The following is a 24,840-nucleotide window of genomic DNA, read 5'->3' as shown; positions in this document are numbered from 1 at the left end:
ATCACTTTCCTCACAGAGCGACTCACTTTCCTCACGCGGCGGGCGAATCACTTTCCTCACTGAGCGAATCACTTTCCTCACAGAGCGAATCACTTTCCTCACGCGGCGGGCGAATCACTTTCCTCACTGAGCGAATCACTTTCCTCACAGAGCGAATCACTTTCCTCACAGAGCGACTCACTTGCTCACTTTCCTCACTGCATTTTTTTACGGTCTATGACTGCAGCGCGCTGCTGCACACGTCATTATTTAGCTCCGCTCACACGACACGCCCCCACCCGCTCGGCTTTTTTCGGAAAGACTCGGAACAGCGCATCTTTCTTATATAATTATAAAAAAAATAAAGACTTTTCGGAGATATGCAGGATGCAATGCTACTCTATAGGTACTCAAGATTGACATGACACTGACTGAAACTGAGTGTTTCACCCCCCCCTTTAAGCATACGGATGGATGTATCCTTCACTCCAACATCAATAACGTAAGAGGGATAGGGTGTTCATACATTTCATGTAGACTTAAAAAATAAATTTAAAAAATGAGTCCAGGAGTTTGAACAAGTGATTTACTGTACACAAACTACAGCGAGAACATGAAACTCAACTTACAACCGAGTTAAAACAGACACCGTTTTAAAACATTACCAACATCGAAATTAATTTTCCCCAAAAAAGTGCAGTAGAATACTATTTCTTCCAACACAGACTGATGGACCCTGCATCAGACAACTGAAAATCCTTTTCTCAAGTAACATAAGAACTAACAAAACTAAAACTGCACATTTAATAGAAACAACATTCAAGCATTTTAGTAATCATAATCTTTGTTCTGATAATACTGAAAATACATCAAAACCTCCTGATGCTGGGAGAAAATTTCTTTTGTATGGTGCTCCTCATCACATGTTCAGTAAGGTGATAGGATGCAGCTGAAACAGTACACCTTTGGATTTTCCTTCATCCTTCTCCTGTAGCTCCATCTGCTGGGAGCGATCCACCTGATGACGCACAGAGAACCCAATGAACTCGATTCTACTGACTGGCTTTAGGAACAGAATGCTTTAGGAATAGAGGATTCTTACCAAGTTCCATTTCTTGAATTTGTCATAGTACACAGGTGTGCACTCTGGTCTGGGAGGGGTTTTAATGAACAGTCTAAAGATAAAGAGTCACACGTTTATATGTTAGTATTTGAATGCCTCAAAATGTCTCTGGAAGAGGATAAATGTTGATTGAGTACCTAACAAGTCGTTCCCGGGCCTCCTCCTGAAGGCTGCTGATCTTCTCAGGGCTCAGGTTCAGTAAGCCGTTTGGCCCGTCACACACCAGCCAGTTCATTGTGCCTCTTAATGCATTTATCTAAACATACACCTTGTTCATCACTACTTGCATAGTCTCACTTAACCAAGCATTTTACTTTGCACCATATTCTGGCCAAGAACCCACTCTCTTATACAGGAAGAGCCTGACACTAGGGCTGGGTAATATACAGGTGATCTAAATATGGTTCATTTAAATGTTCCAACAGATATTTTAGCAAAATGTAGTTATATTTTAGTCAGAATTATTGTGCTCCATCTGTTTGGCCCATATGTGTGCTGCCAAACAGGGGCGCAAACATATGAGGGAAAATGCCCTCACCGTCACATCCCTACTTTAAATCATGTTTGATGTTTAGGACAAATTAGATTAATATCCACTTTCCCTGGCAGCAGCTCACTGTGTATTCCGCCATTTTTCAGATGCGCTTGGCTTGTCAAACTACTGTCTAATATCAAACTACTGTATATCGATATAAATGGTAATGATTAATCCTGTATCACTTATTTTAAAAAAATATAACAAAATTGTACAAACTTGATAAACCACCCAGCCCTACCTAAAACAAATCCAAATGTTTAATGCATAATCTCACTCTACATCTCACACACACACACACACACCTCAGTGATGTCATCAATATCAAACTTGACGTCAAAAGCAAGCTCAATGTCGTGTTCGGGAAGCACTGCTTCTTGGGACATGGGGTTCCAGCCCAACCCACACAGAGCTCCAGTAAAACAGGTTCTTTCCTCATTAGTACTGAAAAGTAAGTGATTAGACAATATTTAAATGTTCATATTATATGCAAAAAGCATACTTAGAAAGGCAAACAAGTGTGGATTGAACCCTGCTACCTACAAATGTATGGTGAATTTTCACATAAGAATGAAGCACTGAAAATGTACAGTTTATGTTGAAAATGTTTAAAATAATAAAAAATAAACCTCTTTACAAACTGATTTGAGAATATTTATGTACGTGAGCAAGTGTTTTCATGGTGACCGTTACCGTAGTTCCATGACAGGGGCGAAGAGCATAGTAACAAGGGAGGGAAGGCCGTGGATATGAGGCATCAGGGATGTTTCCTTTAGCAAGATATGAGATCCTGTACATGAATTATAAATGCAAAACAAACATTTTCTTAAGAAAAAAGTACTTGATGGATAGAAAGCTCAAAAGAACAGCATTTATTTGAAATAAAAATATTTTATAACATTGTAAATGTCTTTACTGTCACTTTTAATCAATTTCACGTGCCCTTGCTGAATTAAGTATTCAGTAGAGGTGGGCATTATGACCAAAATCTTACATATCTCTAATATCACCGTATGAGTAATTTTATTTCACGATAATGATACATAAAATCACAATAGTTATTTTTGCTTTCAATAAGGTTATGATATAAAAGTTGTTGATATAATTGAAATTTCGTTAATCTTTGTCACCATTTTTAATAGCATGAAAAAATATTATCCCAAGTAATAAAACACTACTCTTTTTGTTGTTTGATTAACATTAATTACGACAGCAGATACATTTTGATGCTGTCACTTTCAGACCGACTGCACAGATCTAACATACTCGTGTTTTCTTTCATAGAATTGCAAAGACATGGTCCCTTTAAAACATCGCCCACCCCTAGTGGAAAAAAAATCAAGCAAGCAAGAAAGAAAAGTGTACTGTACAACATGGTTACATTTGCCATGACAAACCAACAAGTCATTATGTGTGAATTTGGGCGCACCTGAGGCACTGAGAGACACGGCTGCAGCTACCAACATCCTCTCGTGCCAGTCCTGTGGTTTTTCATTCACCATTACAGAGTTAATACTGTCCCTCTCAATGCCAACAGCCCTGTAAATATAACCAAACCAACAACACTCACCCCATCCTATCTAGAGATGAAACTTGTCTGATCTGTGAGATGGACAGGCAGGTCTTACCTGAAGTTGCTGACCTTGCTCATGCTGTGAACATTGACCTTATGTGGGCTGTTGGGACCATGAACTAAAGCCTGCAGAGGGAGAACAGATCTTAAGGAGAAAATACACACCTTTTAACACTGCACATTATGAAAAGCTGAAATGTGTTTGAAAACATATAAAACAATATGCACTGCAGAAACTATGCAAAGAATAGCTACATAATATCTCTGAATATTTCTGAAATGCATGACTAGTACATAACAGCCATGATCAGTAAAGTAGTGTGGAATTTTAATTGCAGGTGATCACAGGGCTGCTATGCTAGCACCTTGCACTTGGGGGCGCTGCTGTTGGATGCACAAAAGTGCTGAAGGAGCTCATTGATGAGCTGCTTGTCTTCCTCCATCCTGCTGTTCACGGAACTACTAGTTGAACTCAGGGTTAATCTGCCACTGGCCATATCCTCGTACAGAGATATCAAAACCTCATGAGACTGCTGCAGAGACAAAAAAAAAAAAACATGGACATAAAAACTTCCTGACCTGAAATCAGACAGTTTAATAAAGACTTACAAATGTTAAAACACGGATTTTGATGCAGAACTATTTTATATGAGCATATTAAATGAGTCATTATGTCACCAGGCAACAGCAGGCCATAAAAATTATAAAAACTGAATTAATATAATGAACTCATCAAAACTGAGGATTTGCTTACCTGACTCTCAAAGCTTTCAGGAATGTGGCTAGCGTGTCCCTCCTGCACCAGCAGCTCAGCAACACTGACATCGCCCATCTCCAAGGAGATGTGCAGGTCAACACGCATGACGCCGTGTAGAATGGAGTAGAGGGAAACGATAGCAGAGCGGCCACTTGTGAGTGTCTTAAAACGGTTACGTGCCCGACTGCTCCAGCGATCGCCCAGAATCAGTGACTGTGCAGACGGACCCATGCCTGCGATGCAAAACTCCTGCGCCTGCAATGAAACATGCAGATATTGCTTGTGTTTCTATGAAATTCATAAATAATCCATATGTAATTAAGAATAGAGCTGGGAGATACACCGGCTATACATTCACAATGAGTCTCCTGGTGACATAGTATCATTGCAATATTAATGATGCTGCTTAATTTGTTATTTGGACATTACTTTTCCTAAAGGAGTCTGTCAAGACTACAGGCCCATTCACATCAAGGTCAGCAATAACAATCCATTCAAATATAAATGTACCAACGTGCTTTCTTAATATAGATACATTGTGAAAGTAACTATAACTTATTTTTTATTCTATTTTAGTTAATTTTAGAACTATTCTTTCTCCCAGATCACCGGCCATTTACATGTACTTTGAGAGAAATTGATGATTTCAAGTGATGTAAATCCAACTGGCAGGACTCACAATAGGTCCATCTCACAATATAGATGAAGATCATTTATAAAGGTTTTTAAAAGTTGATGACATAGTAAGCAAGTTTGTGAATATTTAGAATTTAAAAAAAAGGAAAAACGATACACGTCATACAGCCCTATTTTGGCTGCAGTGAGTCACATGACAAGCAATACGCATCACCATGGAAAAAAAAACACTCTAAAGGGTCATCTAAAATATATTTTAAAATCACGCCTGAAAAGGTTAAACATATTTAATTTTTTTTATGTTTTGTTAAAAATGTATTAATTTTAAATGAATAAAAAGTATTCCTTGCGTTTACTCCAAAAACTATGTAAAACGCCTTGATTTTAATAGGATATAAAGGAGGAAAATATCAAGATATGTTTGTGCTATATTGCCTGGCTTTAATAAAGAAAACTCAAACTAATCATAATAATTAATAATAAAATAAAAAAATCTGGAATAGTACATACTTGAAAAGGTTGAGTCATGAGGTCAGATGGGAGCTCTCTCAGGCTACTGCATGGGACCATAGAGGTGTTACCGAAATCTACAAAAAACACCTATGCACACACATACATACAATATATAGTTAGTTAAGTCACCTTTATTTATATAGTACTTCATACAATAGATAGTCATTTTTAATGATGGTTCAGTTAAGTTCATTAATTCAATTCAGTAAGTTATGTAAAGCAATAAATATGGATGTGTTTTGGACTGTATGTATGGACTAAATATGGACTGTTTTTCTTCTTAACAGGAACATAGTAATTGTGTGCTGTACCTCTACATTGCTGCCCAGGATGTGCAGTACTTTGGCTCTATAGTATTTGGCCACTTGTGGCCCATCTTTGAAAGGGGCCACGCACAGCAAGTTTGGATAGAGAGAGACAGACACGGGTCTCAGATCTCTCATGTTTAGAGCTGCTGTTAACTGACACTGTTTCTCTACACTGCTCTCATCCGTTTGAAAGCCCCAAAAATGGCCCACATCGATCACCTACAAACAATCATACAAGTTAACGACCTGCATGCTGCTCAGTAAGTCATGATTAGACCAAATTTATATAAAAGCCTTCAAAAGCTTTCTAAAACAAAAAGCTGAAGTGTTAGGCCTCACCTCAGTGATGTTAATGACAAAATCCCTGCTGGATGGAAGTTTATCTGGATTAACAGTGCTGCTCAGAACTCCAACGGGACACACAGCATGGCTCTGAACATCTACGTTAACCCTGAAAGACAGATTTCTTTTTTAAAACTGAACATCTGTCAAAGTTTGTGTGTAGGGACTTCCGGCTACCTTGCGTAACGTAGGTGTGCGATGGGCTTTCCTTTAGCATGGGCCTCCACCTCATCCGTGTGGTGCACCAGCAAGTGGAGAGCGGGAGTCTGGCGAGCTCGCAGCAATGCCAACAAGACCTCGGGTAACACGCCTGACTCCTTTACACACGAGCGATAAAACTCCACATAAGCTCTGCAAAAATTATTTTAAAAAAATTATTGTGACTGTCTCACAATTCAGACTTTATATTTTGAAATTTAAACGCCAGAATTGTTTATAACAATTCTAACTTTATTTTTCACAATTTAATTTTTTGCACCTCAACTCAACTTGTGTCAGAACTGCAAAATGTTAACTTAAAAGTTTCCATTCTAAACACACGGTTTGTCTTTGTGCATTTAAGTTACCTGGATCCATCGAAAGCGATTGATTTGACCTGTCCACACTGACGGAACAGCGACTGTAGCTGCTTATAGCACAGGAATGCAAACGGAGGCAAATTCCTAATCTGAAAAAGAAAGAAGGCATTACGCCAGATACCTACTCTACACAAGAACACATTTTAAATATTTATTTAAGGGACATATCGGGAAATTATGACTTTATAATCAGGTCCCCGGAACATCTACCATCCAAGAATTTTTTATAAATAAAAGTCTTACTCTACAATAACATGATAAAATGAGCCACTCACATTAATCCCCCCCTTGTGACGCAGGAAGAGGATCTTATAATATTACTGCCCCTTAATCTGCACATTTCCACCCACGGCACAGCTATTTTGTTTTCACAAGTGACAACAGTGAACAAGACCCTCATAACTGACAGTTTAAACACAACAAAAAATGTGAAAGAAGTTACTCATTAAACTTGGCATCTGACAGTCAGTTGACTGTGTGCTTCAGATAAATGCGCTCAAAAAAACAATCCATTAGAAGTTTATTATAGCTGATTATTTAAAGTTGCCCTAGAATGAGTTCAAGCAGCTCATTTGCATTTAAACGCACATGCACAAACATCCTGTTCTTGAATGTAGTCAGAAATGGGTATTTACAACATGGATTTATGAATGATCTGTAAGGTTTTTCAAGCTGAAACTTCAGACACATTCTAGGGACACCTGAGACTTAAAGGGGACCTGTTATACCTGTTTTTAATGTTTGTAATTGAAGGTCCAATAGCACTGTACCAGTTCTAAAGGTGCCTTTAAATGTTAACACCTTACGGTAAAGTCTATGCCGTTAAACTAGATGTGTTATTCAGTTAGTCAGCTATAAACAGGTCTATTACTTGCTCAGAAAAATTAATTTCTAACTGTTGCTCCGGAATGATAGTAGTTAACCTTAAATAGCAAACTAACCATAGAAGATAACTACTTTTACTGGAATTATTATTTATTGTGGAGTGGAGAACAAAGAAAGTTGAGAGAGTGGAGTCAAATGTGGAACTGGAGTGGAAATTAGGTGAGAGATAATGAGAAATGGTTTTGGGACATGACAGAGGTCATATGCAGTAAGAGCCAGGGTTGCCAGATTTTACAACCAAACCCACCCAATTGCAACTCAAAACATAAAAATATGTTTTTTTTTTTACAATTAGCATTTCCGGGGATAAATAACATAATTGGGGTCACTTCAACCCACGGACATGAAAAATAGCCCGCGGCAAGTGTTGGCAACATTGGTCCTGAGCACGTACATCCTAGCTCTGACTAAAAACTTTTGTAAGGAGAGACACTGGTACCAGAATAGTGGTCTTTGGATCATTTCCAGAAAGTTCCTTAGATGCCAGCTGCTCATCAATCTCTCCCTGAGAGAAATAGTTTGGAAAGAATGCACCCGCAATGACCACCTAATCCAGAAAGACAAAGAAAGGATAAACGGATAACATTCAAGTAACACACACACACACACCAAATGTTAGGGGTCTGAATCTCATTTTCACCAATGCTGCGTTTATTTGATCAAAAATACATTAGAAACAGTAATATTCTAAAACATTACTACAATTTTAAATAACTTTTCTGTTTTAATATTTTATATACAGCATATACCCAAATATAAGATGAATCTGAATATAAGACAACCTCCCCATTTTTCACTTATTTTTTGTGGAAAAAAAAATTGTTTTTCAACAGATTTTTTTTTGTATTTGAAAAGTCTACTGATAATTAATTGAATTTTTTTTAAAACACCATTCATTACAGGGCTTGACATGGTCATTCACTTGTCCGAGTAAAAAATGTGATAGTTTGGAAAAAAGGTTTTTTTTGTTGTAAATATAATTTATTCTGAAGCAATATTCTCACCAGTGTTCAATCAGCATATTGAAAACTGCATATTTGTGATATGTTTACCTTTTTAAAGGGCATTTTTATCCCTAATCTTAGATTATATTCTTAAATTTGATCTATACATTCAATTAAAATAAGACACTATAGGGCTGTTACCAATCAAATTAAATCATTTAGACTGAAAAATTACAACTACATTAAATAATGTTATGAGACTTGCATTTTTGGATAAATACGACATTTTAGAAAGTATGTTTAAACATGAAAATAAACCACCAGTAGGTGGCAGCCGGTGAGTCTTAATGAGTCATTGAGTTGATTCATCCAAACGATTCATTAAAACGGCTGATTACCAGTAATTCAAGATTGAGCCAGTCGTTTACGAACAGGTTATTGAATCTTTGAGTCAACCGATTCATTCAAACACTGAATCATTCAGTAACACACACTGGCCCTCATTTATCAAAAGTGCGTACACCAAATTTCCAGCGTACACCTTGTGTACACCCAAACCTAGGTGACTTCGAGATTTATCAATATGGACGTTGGCGTACGGCACGCTCAAATCCTACGCCAGCTCAGGAGGTGGTGTACGCACGTTTGAGTTAGTGGGAAAATGCGCAGAAAACAATTCCTAACACCACAAAACACACTGACAAGATATGCTATATTATGACCCACTGTTAAAAACCACAACAACAACATTCAGTGTTTATTTTTGTGCAACATGAACGTCAATGTTTTATTTGTGTGACTTTACCAAAGCGTTTGATTTGTAGGCATATGTATTCCTACAGTCGCGAGCCTGTGCGCTTTACCGGCCCGCCTGGCCCGGCAGCTGCGCACGGACTGGGACTAAAATAATTCAGACTGACAAAATAATAAAAATGACCTTCTTTTAAATAATAATAAAATCAATAAAAACGACATTCTTCTTCTAAATAACAAGTGTCATTAAGAATAATAATAATAATAAGAAGAAGAAGAAGAATCTTACAAATGGTCATGTGGAGTAAGATTCATTCACATTAATAATTACATCACATCATCATCACTATTGTACACTCCAATACATGCCGTGATACGAAATTAAATGCTAATTGTTTCAAAACGTGCTGTAAAATAATGCATTGTGATGGTAATTTATCATCCAAACAGCTATTTAAACTGCTGGGGTGCGCTTCTCAACCCCCACACTATTAACAGTACCCGTAATTTGGGTCCATATTTTGTTTTTGTGGGTGCCTTTATTCCCACTCTTTATACTCTTAAATAAAACAATTTTGTTTTGTTTTTCCACTTCCCTGGTGATGGTCTCGATGGCGCGCGTCTCAATCATCTCACTAGTTCAGAAGTCAGAGCACTGATCAGGGAGTCAGCCCATTGACTTATGTCCTAGACAGTGCCCTGACTAGTGGACTAGTGAGATTGAGCGCGCCCGATCTCCACGTCGGAGAAGTTTCGCTTCTTTGCCGTCTTCCGTGTGTCCATGGCGTAAAATGAGGGCGTGCGGGAGGCGGAGACTTGAATATATAGGGGCGTGTTATTCTAATGGCGATCGTTTTCAGCCGCGGGATTTATCAAGGCCAAGTATTGCGTACACCTGGATTGCAGAGGCGCATGCGCACAGTTTCATAAATCAGGCGGTGAGAGGAGTGTAAGCATAATCTTACGCCAACATATACACCCGTTTTTACGCAAGATTGATAAATGAGGGCCACTGTGTTTATGGTTCTGCTGTTTGGAACTTTGTTGCTTAGAATCTTTATTTGGAACGATTTTCGCTGCTGAAATAGAACAAAAATACTCAATACTGCATCTAAAATCTAAGTGACTAATGTTAATTATTCATGGAACTGTCATATGAAATCTGTGTCATTTTCAGTCGTGATGGTGTTCATGAAAACACACTCTTGGCTGTGTGATGTTGTTTATTTGTATCATATGTTATAAATATAAAAACAATATTTTTAATGTTTAGCACAGTTTCTCTGTGTGAGCAGCACTCGTGTTTTTTTTTCCTCAAGAGGCTGCGTGAGCGTCAACAACGTGACCTTGTTATCGTCAGTTTAATAGACATGTGATTTTGTCTATATCGCGAATATAAGACGACCCCCCACTTTTCAGCCTATTTTTAGGACACAAAACCTCGTCTTATATTCGGGTATATACGGTAATATTTTAAATGTTCCTTATTCCAGTGATAGTAAAGCTGAACTTCCAGCCATGACTCCAGTCTTCAGTATCACATGATCCTTAAGAAATGATTCCAATATGTTGCTTTGGCGCTAATGAAATGAATGTTAAAAACATTTGTGCTGCTTAACAATCTTGCAAAATCCATGATACATTTAAGGATTCTTTAATGAATGGAAAGTTTTGAATTTCAATTTTTTTTGTAACAACACCGCTCAATTTAACGCTTCCCTGTTGAATAAAAGTTAATTTCTTTAAAAAATAATAATATCTTACTGACCTCAAGCTTCAGAACAGTAGTATATTGCTATACGTGTCTATACCTGCAGGATGAATCTCTGTTTGTGCAGGCTGGTGTAGTCTGTGGGGTTTGAGGAGCTGCTGATGTGCATGTTAAATCTGGACACTCTCTTCTTCAGATCCTCAAAAAGCTCTGCCACCTGTAACACGCATGCAATGGGGCAAGAGCAAATTCTGTATAAAATGATCATTTGTGGGCGTGCAGTGTGCTTACCTCTCTGATTCGTTTGATCTGAATGCAGTTCTCTTTGCCCCATTCCAGTTCGTCCTGGTAAAAAAAAAAAAAAAGTGTGCACGCAAAAGATGCATTATTATCTTTATGTTTTTATTTGTTAGTCTATGCACAGACTGCATTGTGGCTGTTTTTTCAGCATAACACAGCACAAGTACCTTTAACTCTTTCCCTGCCAAACATGGCATTTTACGTTATTTGTGAGAAGGAGCTAACACAGAATTTTCCAGGTTTCCACTGTTATAGGCTAGGGGGCACTATTACGCATATTCTGAATAACTATGAATCTCCTGATTAAAAAAGGCGAAGGTAGAACCAAAAAAAGATGATCTTTTGTAAGCTGACGCATCTGTAAAATAATGTGATCATCAACATTTAACATATAAATCAAAACTACTAATGTTTCATTCAGCCTAATGTTACTGAATGAAATGTTGACCCAGAATGAGCTATAGGACTGTGCAAGCATTAAGGGTGAAAATGTGTCTTGAGTAGGGTTTCTATTAAACTGTGTTAGATTTTGTATATATGCTCTAATGCTTTCTTTCCTCATCTTCAAATATACAATCAATATATATGCTCTTACCTTTGGGTGTCTGAGCTCTCCTTTAGCTCTAGATGTGTACCAGGCCTACAAAAAAAAATATATATATATATATATTTTTTTTTTTTACCAATTTAGGTTATTTTAAAAACAAAAACCCATGATATTGGCAAATAATGATGTTGTCCAGTAACTAATATTTTCTATTACAGACACCATGTTATGAGATTGACATCTCAGCAGACAAAACCAAAAAAAAAAAAAAAAAAGACACTTTCACTAGGCAAAACCATTGAGCTGTTAAAGCTACATAATCTAGGACCTTTAAACAGTGCAATTTTAAAGAATGTTTGTCTCTCACAGCCTTGTTTTTATCTGCATTACATTCCATATGGCATCTAAAATCTAAACAAGTCAACTGATCACACTCGAGTGGCGTTTGGTACCTTGAAGGCATTGACGAAAGCAATGAAGTCACTTGGAACATTTTGTGCAAAGCTCAACTTACTCCTGTGAGATCAAACAGAGACAACAGAAAAAAGTATCTCAGGATCAAGTGGAAGTCCAATTCAGAAAAACCTATGACTGGTATGTGGGATCAAAGGCCAACTTGCCTGTATCCAGCCAGCTGCTGCAGTGATGGCATGGCAAAGAAACTCTTCAACGAGAGAGACGCAGCTGAGAGAAAGACAGTTTATAGCTTCATTGTTTTTTAAAATTTCATAGCAATATGGTATAACCTGAAATTATAGATTATTCAGATGATTTACAGATGTTTTCACACACACACGAAAACACAAAGCATTGTACCAATGATAAGGCACTCCTCTAGACAACCAAACACATGTCCAAGAACGATCAGCTTCCCCAACTGCAGGTCCACAGGCAGGTGCGCCAACACACGACCCAGAAACGTCAACTCACCATCAAACTGCCTCTGACTGTTGCTCTGCACAGATAGAGCTCCGATCTACACACACACACACACACCAGGGTCATTATTTATAGTTAACAGAACAAATGTGAAAAGATTTTTGTTGGTTAATTAAAGCTGAAATAAAATGGATGAAAATTAATGTTGCTTACTGAATTCAATTACAAACTGAAAAATGTATAAACTAAAAATAAAGCTGAAATAAAAACAAATTAAACCTAAATAGCAATATTAATCAAAACTGACCATCAGCCCACTTGTGCAGTAAAATCAACTAGAATATCACTTTCACCATATTAAAAAGGACATCTGCTCACTTGATTATACCTAATTTATGTCAATGCTCAATAAAGAATGTTATGTGTTGGCATTCATCATGTAAAATGTACTGTCAGGTTAAACCTGTCCAACCAACTTTATTGACCTGTTTGAGTTGCAGGACGGTCCTTTCAATGTCATTAAGGTTGGGTGGTGTGAGGGCTGTGGAAAGAACTGAGCGGGGATCACCCATATCCAACAACTTCACCTTTAACAAGGTACTGGCCAACGGTGACCTCTGCAAGTCAAAACACATGCACATCTCCGCTATAACCAACAAAAAATACACGATCTCTGAAGATCTTCAGAATTTTGCTGCCACTGGCAGACATGCAATTGCTCTCTCACCAGCATCTCTGGGATTGTGAAATCTGGAATCTCGTGCTCCCAGAAATGTCTGGACACTAACCGGTAACAAAAGCCTTTAGATACCCGTCCAGCACGACCTAGGAAGATGCACAAGAAGAAACGCGAATAGACTGCATTTAAGTGTAGGGCCCTATGAAATCATTTTTTCCCCCAAATTCCATTGAATTTTTTTCCTTTTAAATTTTGTGGACAATTTAACAAAATGTAATATAAGTTTAACAAAAATCACGTTTAGGGCCCTATGAAGTTATTAAAGTTTATTTTTTACCAAATTATGCGTTTTCTGTTTTAAGTGTTCTGGATCCCATTTTAATTCTTTAATTCAATTCTAATAATAATAAAAAACATGTCTAATTAATTGAATTAATAAAAACGTTTTTTTTCTCCTATGAAATGTTTTCCCCGAAAAAAATTCTGTGTTGTTAAACTGAACTTTTATTTTGAAGATTTGCCATGAAGAACTTTGTGTTTCTGTGTGTTAATGATGGCGATATGGATGAAGTTCATGTCCTCATATAGTGAGGCGGCATGCTTCAGTGTGCGTGTGTAAATGTATAGTAAATCTGTGCCACTGAACATTTAATTTATTTTTTTCAGGAAGGTCTTATTGAAATTAAAATAAATCTTCTCCCGATTTTCCTCCAGGACCAACATATTTCCTTCTTTGATTAAAGGGATACTTCACCGCTTTTTCATATTAAACTGTTATTCCCTTAACTAAAACGAGTTGACACCTACCTCTCTCGTCTGAGTCCGTGCTCTTAATCTCTCTGACGCGCGGTGACGATCTGATAGCATTTAGCTTAACCCACTAAGCCCAGTTCATTCACTACGGTACCAAACAGAGATCAAGTTAGAAGCGACCAAACACCTCCACGTTTCTACTATTTAAATAGTTACACAAATAGTTGAACGATCAAGTACGATGACATAAAATAAAACGTGTCGCTTTTCCAAGCGGATTAAAAAGGAGAACTATAATGTATGGCGGAATAGCACTTCTGAGAGTACTTCGACTTGGTGCAGTAAAAAGTCCCGGCTGAAACATCCTCCCTCACATCTCCCCCTCCCTCTCTCATTTCTGTCAATAGGGGGGAGGGGGAGATGTGAGGGAGGATTTCAGCCAGGACTTTTTACTGCGCAGAGTAAAAGTGGGCTTAGTAGCTAAGCTAAATGCTATCAGATCGTCACCGCGATTAAGTGCACGCACTCAGACGAGAGAGGTATGTATCAACTCACCTTAGTAAAGGGACCTACATAGCTGGAAAGCAAACAATGTTGATTATGCGAGCAACCATTCTTTATAAAACGCAGATAAATATCCTCCAGCCTTTTCAGTAAATATATGGAAGCATGCATACAAGCAATATCCTCATACTCTAAAAAAAGTACACTGTATACATCAGCCCACTTGTGCAGTACCTCGACGCTGGTTGCAACTGGTCTTGGATGCCCAGGTAATACGGAGACTCCTGTAATTGGTTTCCTTATCGCAAACCAACTGACGCACAAGGCAGAAGTCAATCACTGCATAACACACAAAATAATGCATAATTTAAACTTCTCAATGTGGGATGATCTCAAGAACTCAGAGGGCTGGTGTAAACAAACACCCACCGTATTTAACGTCGGGCACTGTGACAGAACTCTCTGCAATGTTTGTGGAGAGAATAATCTGTAAATACAAACAGCAGGTATTTGTTTCATGTACTTTCCATCCCATCCTTCAAACTAGGATATGATGGTGAGGAAATTCCCCCACCGGTTAATCAACACATGACAACACCAGTAATGGGGGCTTTTAAACCACTAATTCTAAACCAAAAGTAAAATGTGCATGGCCATTCTGGCATTCATAATGCTGAGAAATTACGGTTTTCAATGAAAATCTTTCCCAGTAGGAATTAACTGATTAGGAATTAGCTGCACCGTAAACGGCAGCACGGCCAGTGATTGAACGACAGAATGGTGGTTTCATTATACTATTATTATTATTAATGAAAAATACAACAACAAAACAGTAGGAATGACAAACTCACTAAAATAGGCGTCTGTGTAATTTTTTTTTACTTTGAAACCAATACATTTAAATTGTTTGTTCCCTAAATGTTTGTATTACTATAAAAAAAAAATATGACGGTAAGGGCGGTGCCATGGTAGGAAAGTAATGTAACTGGTGTTGTGGCTGAACACAGTCAACACTGACTATCACAGCAAGCCTACTTCAAACCTATAAACACACGACACAGGGACTTCAGAGTAAACGTCACCTTCCTGTATCCAGGTATAGGAACCAGAAACACTCCATTTTGCTCCTCTAAAGTGACAGTAGAGTGAAGAGGATATACCTGCAACCTATGAGCAAACAAACACGTTAACACACTTATACACAAACATGCTTGTATGAACACACACACTACACACAAATGTACCTCTTGCGCACAAGTTTTGCAAGGGCCTCCTTCATATATTGGATTTCGCCCAGCCCAGGCAGGAAGACGAGCACACTACCTCTCTCCGGATGAGTAACACTTCCAGTCTGCTTTGAACACCTGGATGCATTAAATTAATCAGAAGTTACAATAAAGACATTTATAATGTTACAAAAAAATATATATTTTAAATTTCCTGTGCCACCAGTTTCATAATGAACCAAAATATTTTAAAACTTCATAACAAAAGGTCTCTAACATTGTTTTGCGCCAACTGCTGTTAAAGGTGCCCTAGAAGGATTTGAAACAATATGTTAAATTGTTCTCTGATATCTACATAGAGGGTATGCGGCTTAAGGGAAAAAAATGTCCAGATACAGATTTACACTCGAGGATAGCAAAAACGGCAGCTCTCAAGGGACACAAATGTCATGTTCCAGGCTGTGCAGGGGACGTGAGGACAATTCATACCCTTCCCACAGATAAAAAAATGTCTACAGTTATGGTTGATGTTTATTAGGGATGGGCGATGTCACTTAAATCGGCAGCTGACGATGTGTACAGTAAAACATCGCGATGGACGATGATATCGAACTAACTAATATTTTCGTTTCGTTTTCGTTTTTTTCAAACTAGAGCTTAGATCAGTTCAAAAAAATCAAGACCGACCCTACCCAAGCCAATGCACCCGAGAGACCGGCCCTGCCCAACACATTAACTGTAATTATGAGCCCGAGCCCCATTTAAACCCGACCATTTTTTGAATACGTGGGCGTTCTGACGAGAACGAGCCTGTAATGACTAATGAGCGGAGCGGAGCCGGTGTGACAGTTCAATAATCCGCAGGCGCGCGCTCATGAACCCGCCGGTAAAATGATGTTCGTTCAAATCCAGCTCAGACATGACATAAATCTGTAGCTTACTATACTTGTTGTAGCCATTAAACAATGTTTTTTATTTATGTTTAAATATTATAGCCTAATATTATTTTTTTAATTTCAGCTGATTATGATAGGCTATAAGTGCAAAGATGCGAGTGGGTCAAAAATGATTTTGGTGGTTATATTTAGTTTAATATTAAGTTTTGTTTTGTAAAAAGCTTTCTTTTGTTTTGTACAAATTGTATCTTAATTTTAATAAAGGTTTATTCGGCCAATTGCATGTATTTAATTAATAAGAAGCAAATAAGTAGACTATGAGGTCGCGGAAGTGATCGCTTTCATTGCTCATGAACTGAAGCGAGTCTCAAATAAACTGAAACTCGGCAGGCTCGCCTCACAGACATGAGGAATATGTAGCCTAAAATGTGTAGAAACGAAAAGATTTAAATAAGCATGGTGCAGTGTTCAGAACTCAAGGTAAACAATCAGCTTGATACAGATGATCACGGCGATGGGCAAGAGCAGGATGTTAAAGTTTAAGGGATTTTTTTTTTACCTCATACTGAATATGTTCGGGTGAAAGCACATTTTAAACAGGTAGCACTTATTTACACACAAACTAATCGTTCTCTCTAATGCATTCAGAAATATCTTGTAGTGCTTACCTGCATACAGTTATCAGTAGCCAGTAGGTAGCCTATACAGTTATTATATTCTATTATATGATTTTGAATGAGCAGACATTTGTATTGATCCGTAGATAAAATAACTGATGAAAACGTTCATCTTTCCAAACTTCCAAACATACAAACAAATTTGCACTGCAAAAAGCATCAATGATATTTAACTTTTGATAAAGCCAGTTTGGCATAGTGGGGGGGAAATGCACACAAATGTTCCAATAAACCACGTTGAAACTAGGCTCTTAATCTCCTATTGTTTATTTTTTATAATTTTTTTCAGTTAATGCAGGTTATAAACTGAACTTTATAGTGATATTTCAGAGCTTACTGAAATACTTTAGCAGTTATTAGCCGCAAATTTTCTCGGAGCGAAGACAGAGCGGTGTTTCTGATATCAGTGAGCGAGGCGGGGAGCGGGAGATGGTGAACCCGGAGCGGAGGGATTCTTGAATGCTTAGAAAGAGCGTGGAGGGGAAATTGCCGCCGCTCCACTCCACTCACATACTCTGGGGTGTTGACTCGCAAGACTCGCAGCGGGGCAGGGGCGTGGCATCACAATGGTGTTTCTCCATCGTGATGTCGCACAGCCATCACGATGGACGATATCACAACCCTAATTATATTCGGGTACTACAACAATTTAATTCAAAATCGTTCATTTGTTCGGCCCATTTCAAGCAAGCTTCGCTCAGCGTCTTAAAGGGTTAGTTCACCCAAAAATGAAATTTCTTTCATTAATGACTCACCCCAATGTCGTTCCACATCCATAAGACTTCCGTTCATCCTCGGAACACAGTTTAAGATATTTTAGATATAGTCCAAGGGCTTTCTAAAATTGAATGCAAGTGCAAACCGTTCTTCTGTCGCGTCGCTAGGGATGGGTACCGAAACCCGGTATTAAACCTGGCCCCGGGGGGGAATTTTGAAAGACCGTTGTATTGCTAAGGTGTGTGTGTGTGTGTGTGTGTGTGTGTGTGTGTGTGAGAGAGAGTGAGAGTGAAGCCCGCAACGAGACGAGCAAATTACACTTTCGGTTTCGCACTCAACGATCAAAACGTACACAAACATCTATGTCAAAATGACCGGCTTGGAGAGTCAATTTGTGTCTAAAATGGACGTAGCAGTTATTGGTATAGTTGGGAGAAAGTGTAGTGCATCTGCCTATTATCAGTCGCCTAGATCTGCACATCTGTCTTAAAGAGGCAGCAGTGTAAATAAACATGCTGACGAATTACTGCGAATTAAACAACCAAATGCAAAGAGAAATTCACTCACAGCTCTTGAATGAATAACTTCAGCTTTAATAAGGATTAATTTATCCTATGATAAACAGTGTTATTTTACATTTTATTACTAGAATTCTTCCTGAAATCAAAGCACTGTGGAAGGCCTATATAATGTGTATCGTTGTTAATTGTGTGTGTATGTGTGTGTGTGTGTGTATATATATATATAAAAACCAATCTCAAAAAGTACCGATAAGAATACCGTTAAAGTACCGGACCGATAAGCCGTATCGGTAAGAGTAGTAATACCATTAAAACCTTAACGATACCAATCCCTACGCCTCGCGCTCCACTTTATTCCTATGGGTGATGTCAAGCGACTTTAACGCACCTGCAAAGCATTCCGGAAAGACAGCGCTGAAATTGAACCGATTTGAACACAGAAATGACTGGAAGCATCACAATATCACGCTTCAGTCGTGTCGCAAAGTGGATCTCCATGGTCACTGCTGTCACAGGACTTCACCAAATCAACAATGTTACCAAAGAAGTGTGTTTTTGACGGAGCGGTCCCAACGAAAAAGGTTCACGGTCCTGCTGTGGTAACACGCAGTGAGTAAAACTGCTTCAAATGTCTATGTTGTTGGCTATCGTCATGTAAGAAAACATCAGTAAACAACATGATCGTGTATAGTTAATTTATCAATGGAGCATGCGATGTATGGTGTGTGTTTAAATACATTTGTTTAGCTGACCAATATAGGTGTCAGTTTGTTTATTGTAAAACCACCCAAACATAAACCTAGGGGACGTTCTCACAAAGCGTGCTTCTTCATTCAACTGCGCTAATGGTTACTCCACGGTTACTGTTTTTCTATGTATAACTTTACACTAGTCTGACGTGCAAAACTGTTTTGCTTGCTACTGCAAAGGTTTATTCACATACACTACGCACACAAATGTTGACAAGCCACTAAATACAATACCTCAGAGTATATAATAATAATTTTATATTAAAGGGATACTTCACTGCTTTTTCATATTAAATTATGTTATTCCCTTAACTAAGACGAGTTGATACATACCTCTCTTGTCTCAGTGCGTGCACTAAATTGCTGTGACGTGCAGTGACGATCTGATAGCATTTAGCTTAGCCCACTAAGAAATAGAGAAAACGTGGAGGTGTTTGGTCACTTCTAACTTGATCTCTGTTTGGTACCATAGTGAATGAACTGGGCTTAGTGGGTTAAGCTAAATGCTATCAGAATGTAACCACATGTCAGAACATCGAGACAGATATACATCAACTCGTTTTATTTTAGGGAATAACAGTTTAGTATGAAAAAGCAGCGAAGTATCCCTTTAACATTTTTCTTAAGAAGGGCAAGCCCCGGGCCCCTCTAGAGGGACAAAGGTCCACCCACCATAGTCACACAAAATAACTGGTATGTGTCTCACTGTGATCTCTGATCTTTAACCTCCATCTCATCAAAGCTCTGGATGAGAGAGACTGCAACATTATACATCTCTTCTGTGATACAAGGGTCCACTGGGTGGATTAAGTTCACCTGTGACAAACACAAACAAATGTATATAATGTATTTGAGAAGAAAAGTTCAAAATATATAACATTTTTGTTGCTTCCATACATTTGCTCCAAGTGGCAGGATGGTTCTGAGATCATCCAGGTAGAACTCTTCAATTGCGTATGGGGCTCCTTCCACCTCAAACACGTATGCTGGATTCATTTGATTGCGGATCGGCGTTCCAAAATACTCTGCAAACTCTGCACAGTTTATAGTGGCGGACATCAGAATGACCTGTTAATACAATATAATTAAATGCAGGAGAGGTAAAAATAAATGCAGATAAATGCAGAAGGGGTAAAAACGACAGTGTAAAATGTGCTTGTGTCAATGCAAGTATGTGTTGCACAAACCTTGACATATCTGGAATTGGTCCGTAGTAGTTTTCTGATAACAAGCAACAGGAAGTCAAGTTCCTCTGTTCTCTCATGGACCTGAATCATGATATAATCACACACAAATTAAGTCTGCATGTCATTGTTTTCATTTAATTTAAGTTTCATATTAATATTTAACCTTTTCATAATAGCAAATGAGTTATTTTGCAAACTACTGAACTTTTAGTACTAGGACATCACTAGTGATAATTGCATGCATTCATTATATTATCTTCTTTCGAATTTTGTATTAATCGAATTAATTGAAATAATTGTATTAATATTGAAAAATATACATCAGTTTCAACAAAAATAAGCAGCACAACTGTTTTGAACTTTGATAATAGTAAAAAAAAAATCTTAAGTAGCAAATCAGTATATTAGAATAACATCATGTGACACTGAAGACTGGAGTAATGATCCTGAAAATTCAGGTTTGCCATCACAGCAATAAATTACATTTTTTTTTTAATGTATAATCAGTATTACATTATAGTTTTGTCTATTTATGATGTAATAGAAGATGCCATGGTGAGCACAACAGGCTTTCATTACATTTTTTTTAATGTTTTATCTTGTATCTATAAATTGCAGATTATTTGTGTACCTCATCTACAAAGATGTGCGAATACTCCGTGAGTGTTTTGCCTGCCACTAATTTCTGCAGCAAGACTCCTGTGGTCACATAAATCAGTTTGGTGTGTTCTGTGGCCATCTTCTCTAAACCCACCTTGAAACAGAGAGAGAAAAACATCTATTTAATGTATACCGATTACCGAACAGTGTATGCTTAGAATTTTAATCTGCATATTATTTTAAACTAAAAGATTAACGAAAGGGAATCCAATACCAATTCACATCCCTTACAGAAGTGTTTCCCAGCCCCATTCTGGAGGCACCGCAACAGTACACATTTTGGATGTCACCCTTATCTGACCCATCCATTTCAGGTCTTGGAGCCTCTATTAAAGGGGGTGTGAAATGCTGTTTCATTCATACTGAGCTTTTTACACTGTTAAAGACTTGGATTCCCATCCTAAACATAGACAAAGTTTCAAAAACTAATGTTGGACGTTTGAGGGATTATTTCTGTCAAAAATACTCCTTCTGGTTTCTCACAAGTTTCGGAGAGTTTTTTTTCGAGTATGAGTCGGCTTGACGTTAATAGAGCGGAAGGTCCTTGTATGGGCCATACGGGCTCTTCTTCCGGTAGGGTCCGCGCGCGCGTGACTAGAGCGAGAGAGGAAATGCACGCCCATAAACACTCTCTCAGGTGCAGATCCAGTCGTCGTTATAGTCCGCGCTCCACTTTATTCCTATGGGTGACATCAAGCGACTTCAACGCTTCAGCACAGCATTCTGGGAAGGCAGCGCTGCATTTGAACCGATTTGAACGCAGAAATGACGGGAAGCTTAACAACATCGCTTCAGTCGCGTCGCAAAGTGGATTTCCACGGTCACTGCTGTCACAGGACTTGACCAAATCATACCAAAGAAGTGTGTTTTTGACAGAGCGGTCCCAGCGATAAAGGTTCGGTCCTGCTTTGGAAGCAGCCGGTGAGTTAAACTGCTTCAAATGTCTATGCTGTTGGCTGTCGTCGCGTGAGTAAACATCAGTAAACAACATGATCGCGTGCTTCGTCATTCAGATGCGCTAACATTACTCCATTGTTGTTCTCTGTATAACGTTACACTAGTCTGATGTGCAAAACCGTTTTGCTTGCTACTGCTAAGGTTTAGTCGCATACAAGTCCCTAAACCGAATCATGTCCTCATAAACTGCGAGTAAAGACACACAAATGTTGAGCGGCCACTAAATACAGTACATACCACAGAGATGGACGTCCTGCTGTTGCTGTTTCTCCTGTTTTAATTTATTTCAGCCTCCGAATCTGATTCTGGATCATATATCTATTAGCTGAGATCGATAGCCATGGGTTTCTCCAGGCTTGAGGACGTCACCGCTTTGTGCACATTCGTCATTCTTTAGCTCCGCCCACACGATATGCCACCAGGCGCTCGTTTTTTCCGGAAAGACTCGGTACAGCCTATATTTCTTTTATAAATATAATAAAACTAAAGACTTTTCGGAGATATGAAGGATGCAATACTACTCTATAGCTACTCAAGATTGACTGAAACTGAGTGTTTTACCCCCCCTTTAATGAGCTGATAAGTTGATTCAGGAGTGTTCAATTAAGGAGAGTTCTAACGTGTAGTAATGGGGTGCTTCTCAATATCCTTCCTCGTTTCCTCGCTCCTCCGTCCTCCATCCTATGACCCGGAAACCGATGGAGCTCAGTCATCTTGTAGGAGATCTCAATTCTCTAATTATACCGCGAGGAGGCGAGGATCGAGGAGTGAGGAGGCTTCCTGAGGAGTCATGAGCGAGGATACACAGGAGTATCCTTTGCGGAAGTGTTTTATCGACTAAACGTGACGCACGCATTAATTCTCTTCCCCCTTTACATCGTGCCACAGTTTATTCATTATTATTATTATGTTTACATGTACAAGACAAATGTTTGTCAAATAAAAACAACTGATAGTTGCAGAATTATATCAAAGCACAAGAAAATGAATGAAACAAATAGAGAAACAAATACTATACAATGAATAAAAAGTAGTTAATAACTGGAATTCGTTGTTAATAATAACAGGTAATATTAATTAAAATATGGACAAATGTGGCATTTTGTGGAGGCTGAAGCTTACAATATAAATAGTTATCTCTAATTTTCAAGAATCCCGACTAAATCCAGTGGTGTAGTCATCATTAAGTGACGCCGCTTTAAAGTGACTTTAAAGGGAGCGAGGATATATTTCACTTGATGCAATTCCTCCGTCCTCCCGTCTTTTCCTCACGTCCTTCCCTCGCATCCTGAAGGGGCAGAGCTAAGGAACGAGGAAAGGAAGCGAGGATGCACAAATAAGAATTGGGAAGCACCCATGGAGTGCCTCCAAGAACAGGGTAAGGAAACACTGCCTTTACAGTATTCTTTTCATACTTTTGAGGAACAGGGATCATTTTGACAATGTTGTAATCTGTACACAAAAAGGAATTTTAGTACATCATTGTTGTTTAAATGTACCCTCAGTTTGATTCTGTGAACAGGCTTGACTAGTTACCAGCTTAAAAGAACGATTCATTCAAGACTCGAACATTCCTAGAACATCTCTAGGCATCTACAGCACGCATCTCATACCTGATACCCCACCAAGCTTCCCAGGGTGCATTTGCGTTCACGTGCCACCCAGCGTGCAATGCTGGTGGCGCCGATTTTGCGTGGCTGAGTGACAACCAGGTTACAGGGCATTTTTCTCTCTGTATAGTGATCCAGGATGAACTGTGGCAGCTGTGTGGTTTTCCCGCTGCCTGTCGCTCCACGAATGATGATGACAGAGTTATTCTCAATCAGAGAGACCAACTACACACACAAACACATATGCATATAGAAAAATACACAAATTGATCTCAACTTAAAATAATCTAAACTCTTCTATTGATTTATGAGCAAATATGCCCAATGGTTATCATATGCCTTGTATCTCTATGAATGTACCTCTTGTCTGTTCTTAGTAATTGGCAGTATTGGATACTCATAACTGGCCAGGGAAGGAGGGTTGGTTCCTGAACCTATAGGATAGAGGGCACATGAGTTATGCAATAACATCATAGTAGGTAACATAAACATGGTGGTAGGACATTTTATATTAATAGCACAATACAGTACCGATTCAAGATAATCCCATCAGTAAAAAAACAAAAAAAGTTCAAGGAACATCAAGTGTAGTTTCTATGTGAGAAGCAGCTTGAATGTAGGCTCATTTGTAATTACTATTTGGAAGTTCTGCCCTCCTGCTCTTCTGGTTTCCTCCATCTGATCCTACCTTCTCTGAAGAAGACTTATCAGCCAACAGCTCTACAGGCCTGCAATGCAGCATTGACACACAGCACACACATAAAGAAAAAAATGCATAGGATGTTTGTAGTCCTTGGGTCTCCTGCCAATCCAGCCAAGTCATTAATATGTATTAATAAGAAATGCTCTGTGAAAAATAAACTCACTTAATGTTAACGTTACGTATCCGAGATCCATGTCTCCAATGGATATTTTATTTTAATTAACGATAACTGCGCACATGGTCCAGTTTCATCAATGTATATTAACCAACATCTTTATTAAATTACGAAAACCTCTCAAATTAAGTTTGCATTATAAAACTAACCATTTTAAAAAGTGACTTAGTCAGTAACTTGTTAAATGCAAAACACTCTTAACCTCATCATTAACGTTACCTGACTTCAGTGGCTTCGGCCTCAGCTTGCTTTTTCACTTCATCAGTGATTCTGATGTTTGCAAACTGTGCCCCAACAGTAAACCAGTGTGCTATCTGAGCTGATGTGATGGCCTGATGCATCCTGAAAAAAACATTCAACTATCATGTACAAAAACAACACACGCCAAAAATTTTACACGACGAGAAGGTCTAGCATGCGTCCACTCGCGCGCACTTAACAATCTCTTTTCCCCCCGCCTCAC

The 24,840-nt window shown here is 38.5% G+C and overlaps 1 protein-coding gene across 1 annotated transcript; it reads right to left on the bottom strand.

Moving 5' to 3' along the window:
- Positions 1-550: 550 nt before the first annotated feature.
- tdrd9 (tudor domain containing 9) lies at positions 551-24,840 on the bottom strand. Its single transcript, XM_067421908.1, has 35 exons — positions 24,597-24,840; positions 24,136-24,227; positions 23,860-23,933; positions 23,503-23,724; positions 20,904-21,026; positions 20,273-20,353; positions 19,983-20,153; positions 19,792-19,901; positions 15,544-15,663; positions 15,382-15,466; positions 14,729-14,786; positions 14,534-14,638; positions 13,091-13,188; positions 12,849-12,980; positions 12,301-12,460; positions 12,105-12,168; positions 11,937-12,000; positions 11,533-11,577; positions 10,929-10,982; positions 10,738-10,854; positions 7,669-7,776; positions 6,333-6,433; positions 5,944-6,117; positions 5,764-5,875; positions 5,428-5,643; positions 5,114-5,203; positions 3,965-4,222; positions 3,576-3,743; positions 3,266-3,336; positions 3,067-3,176; positions 2,331-2,427; positions 1,943-2,081; positions 1,240-1,358; positions 1,082-1,154; positions 551-997 (listed from the first exon to the last, which is right to left on the bottom strand). Exons 1-35 carry the CDS (start codon positions 24,716-24,718, stop codon positions 899-901), a joined length of 4,032 nt encoding a protein of 1,343 aa, XP_067278009.1. The 5' UTR covers positions 24,719-24,840; the 3' UTR covers positions 551-898.

Source organism: Pseudorasbora parva, chromosome 17 (genome assembly GCF_024679245.1).
Source record: "Pseudorasbora parva isolate DD20220531a chromosome 17, ASM2467924v1, whole genome shotgun sequence".
In the NCBI taxonomy this organism is placed as follows: Eukaryota; Metazoa; Chordata; class Actinopteri; order Cypriniformes; family Gobionidae; genus Pseudorasbora; species Pseudorasbora parva.
This window is presented reverse-complemented; position numbering and strand designations above follow the sequence as displayed.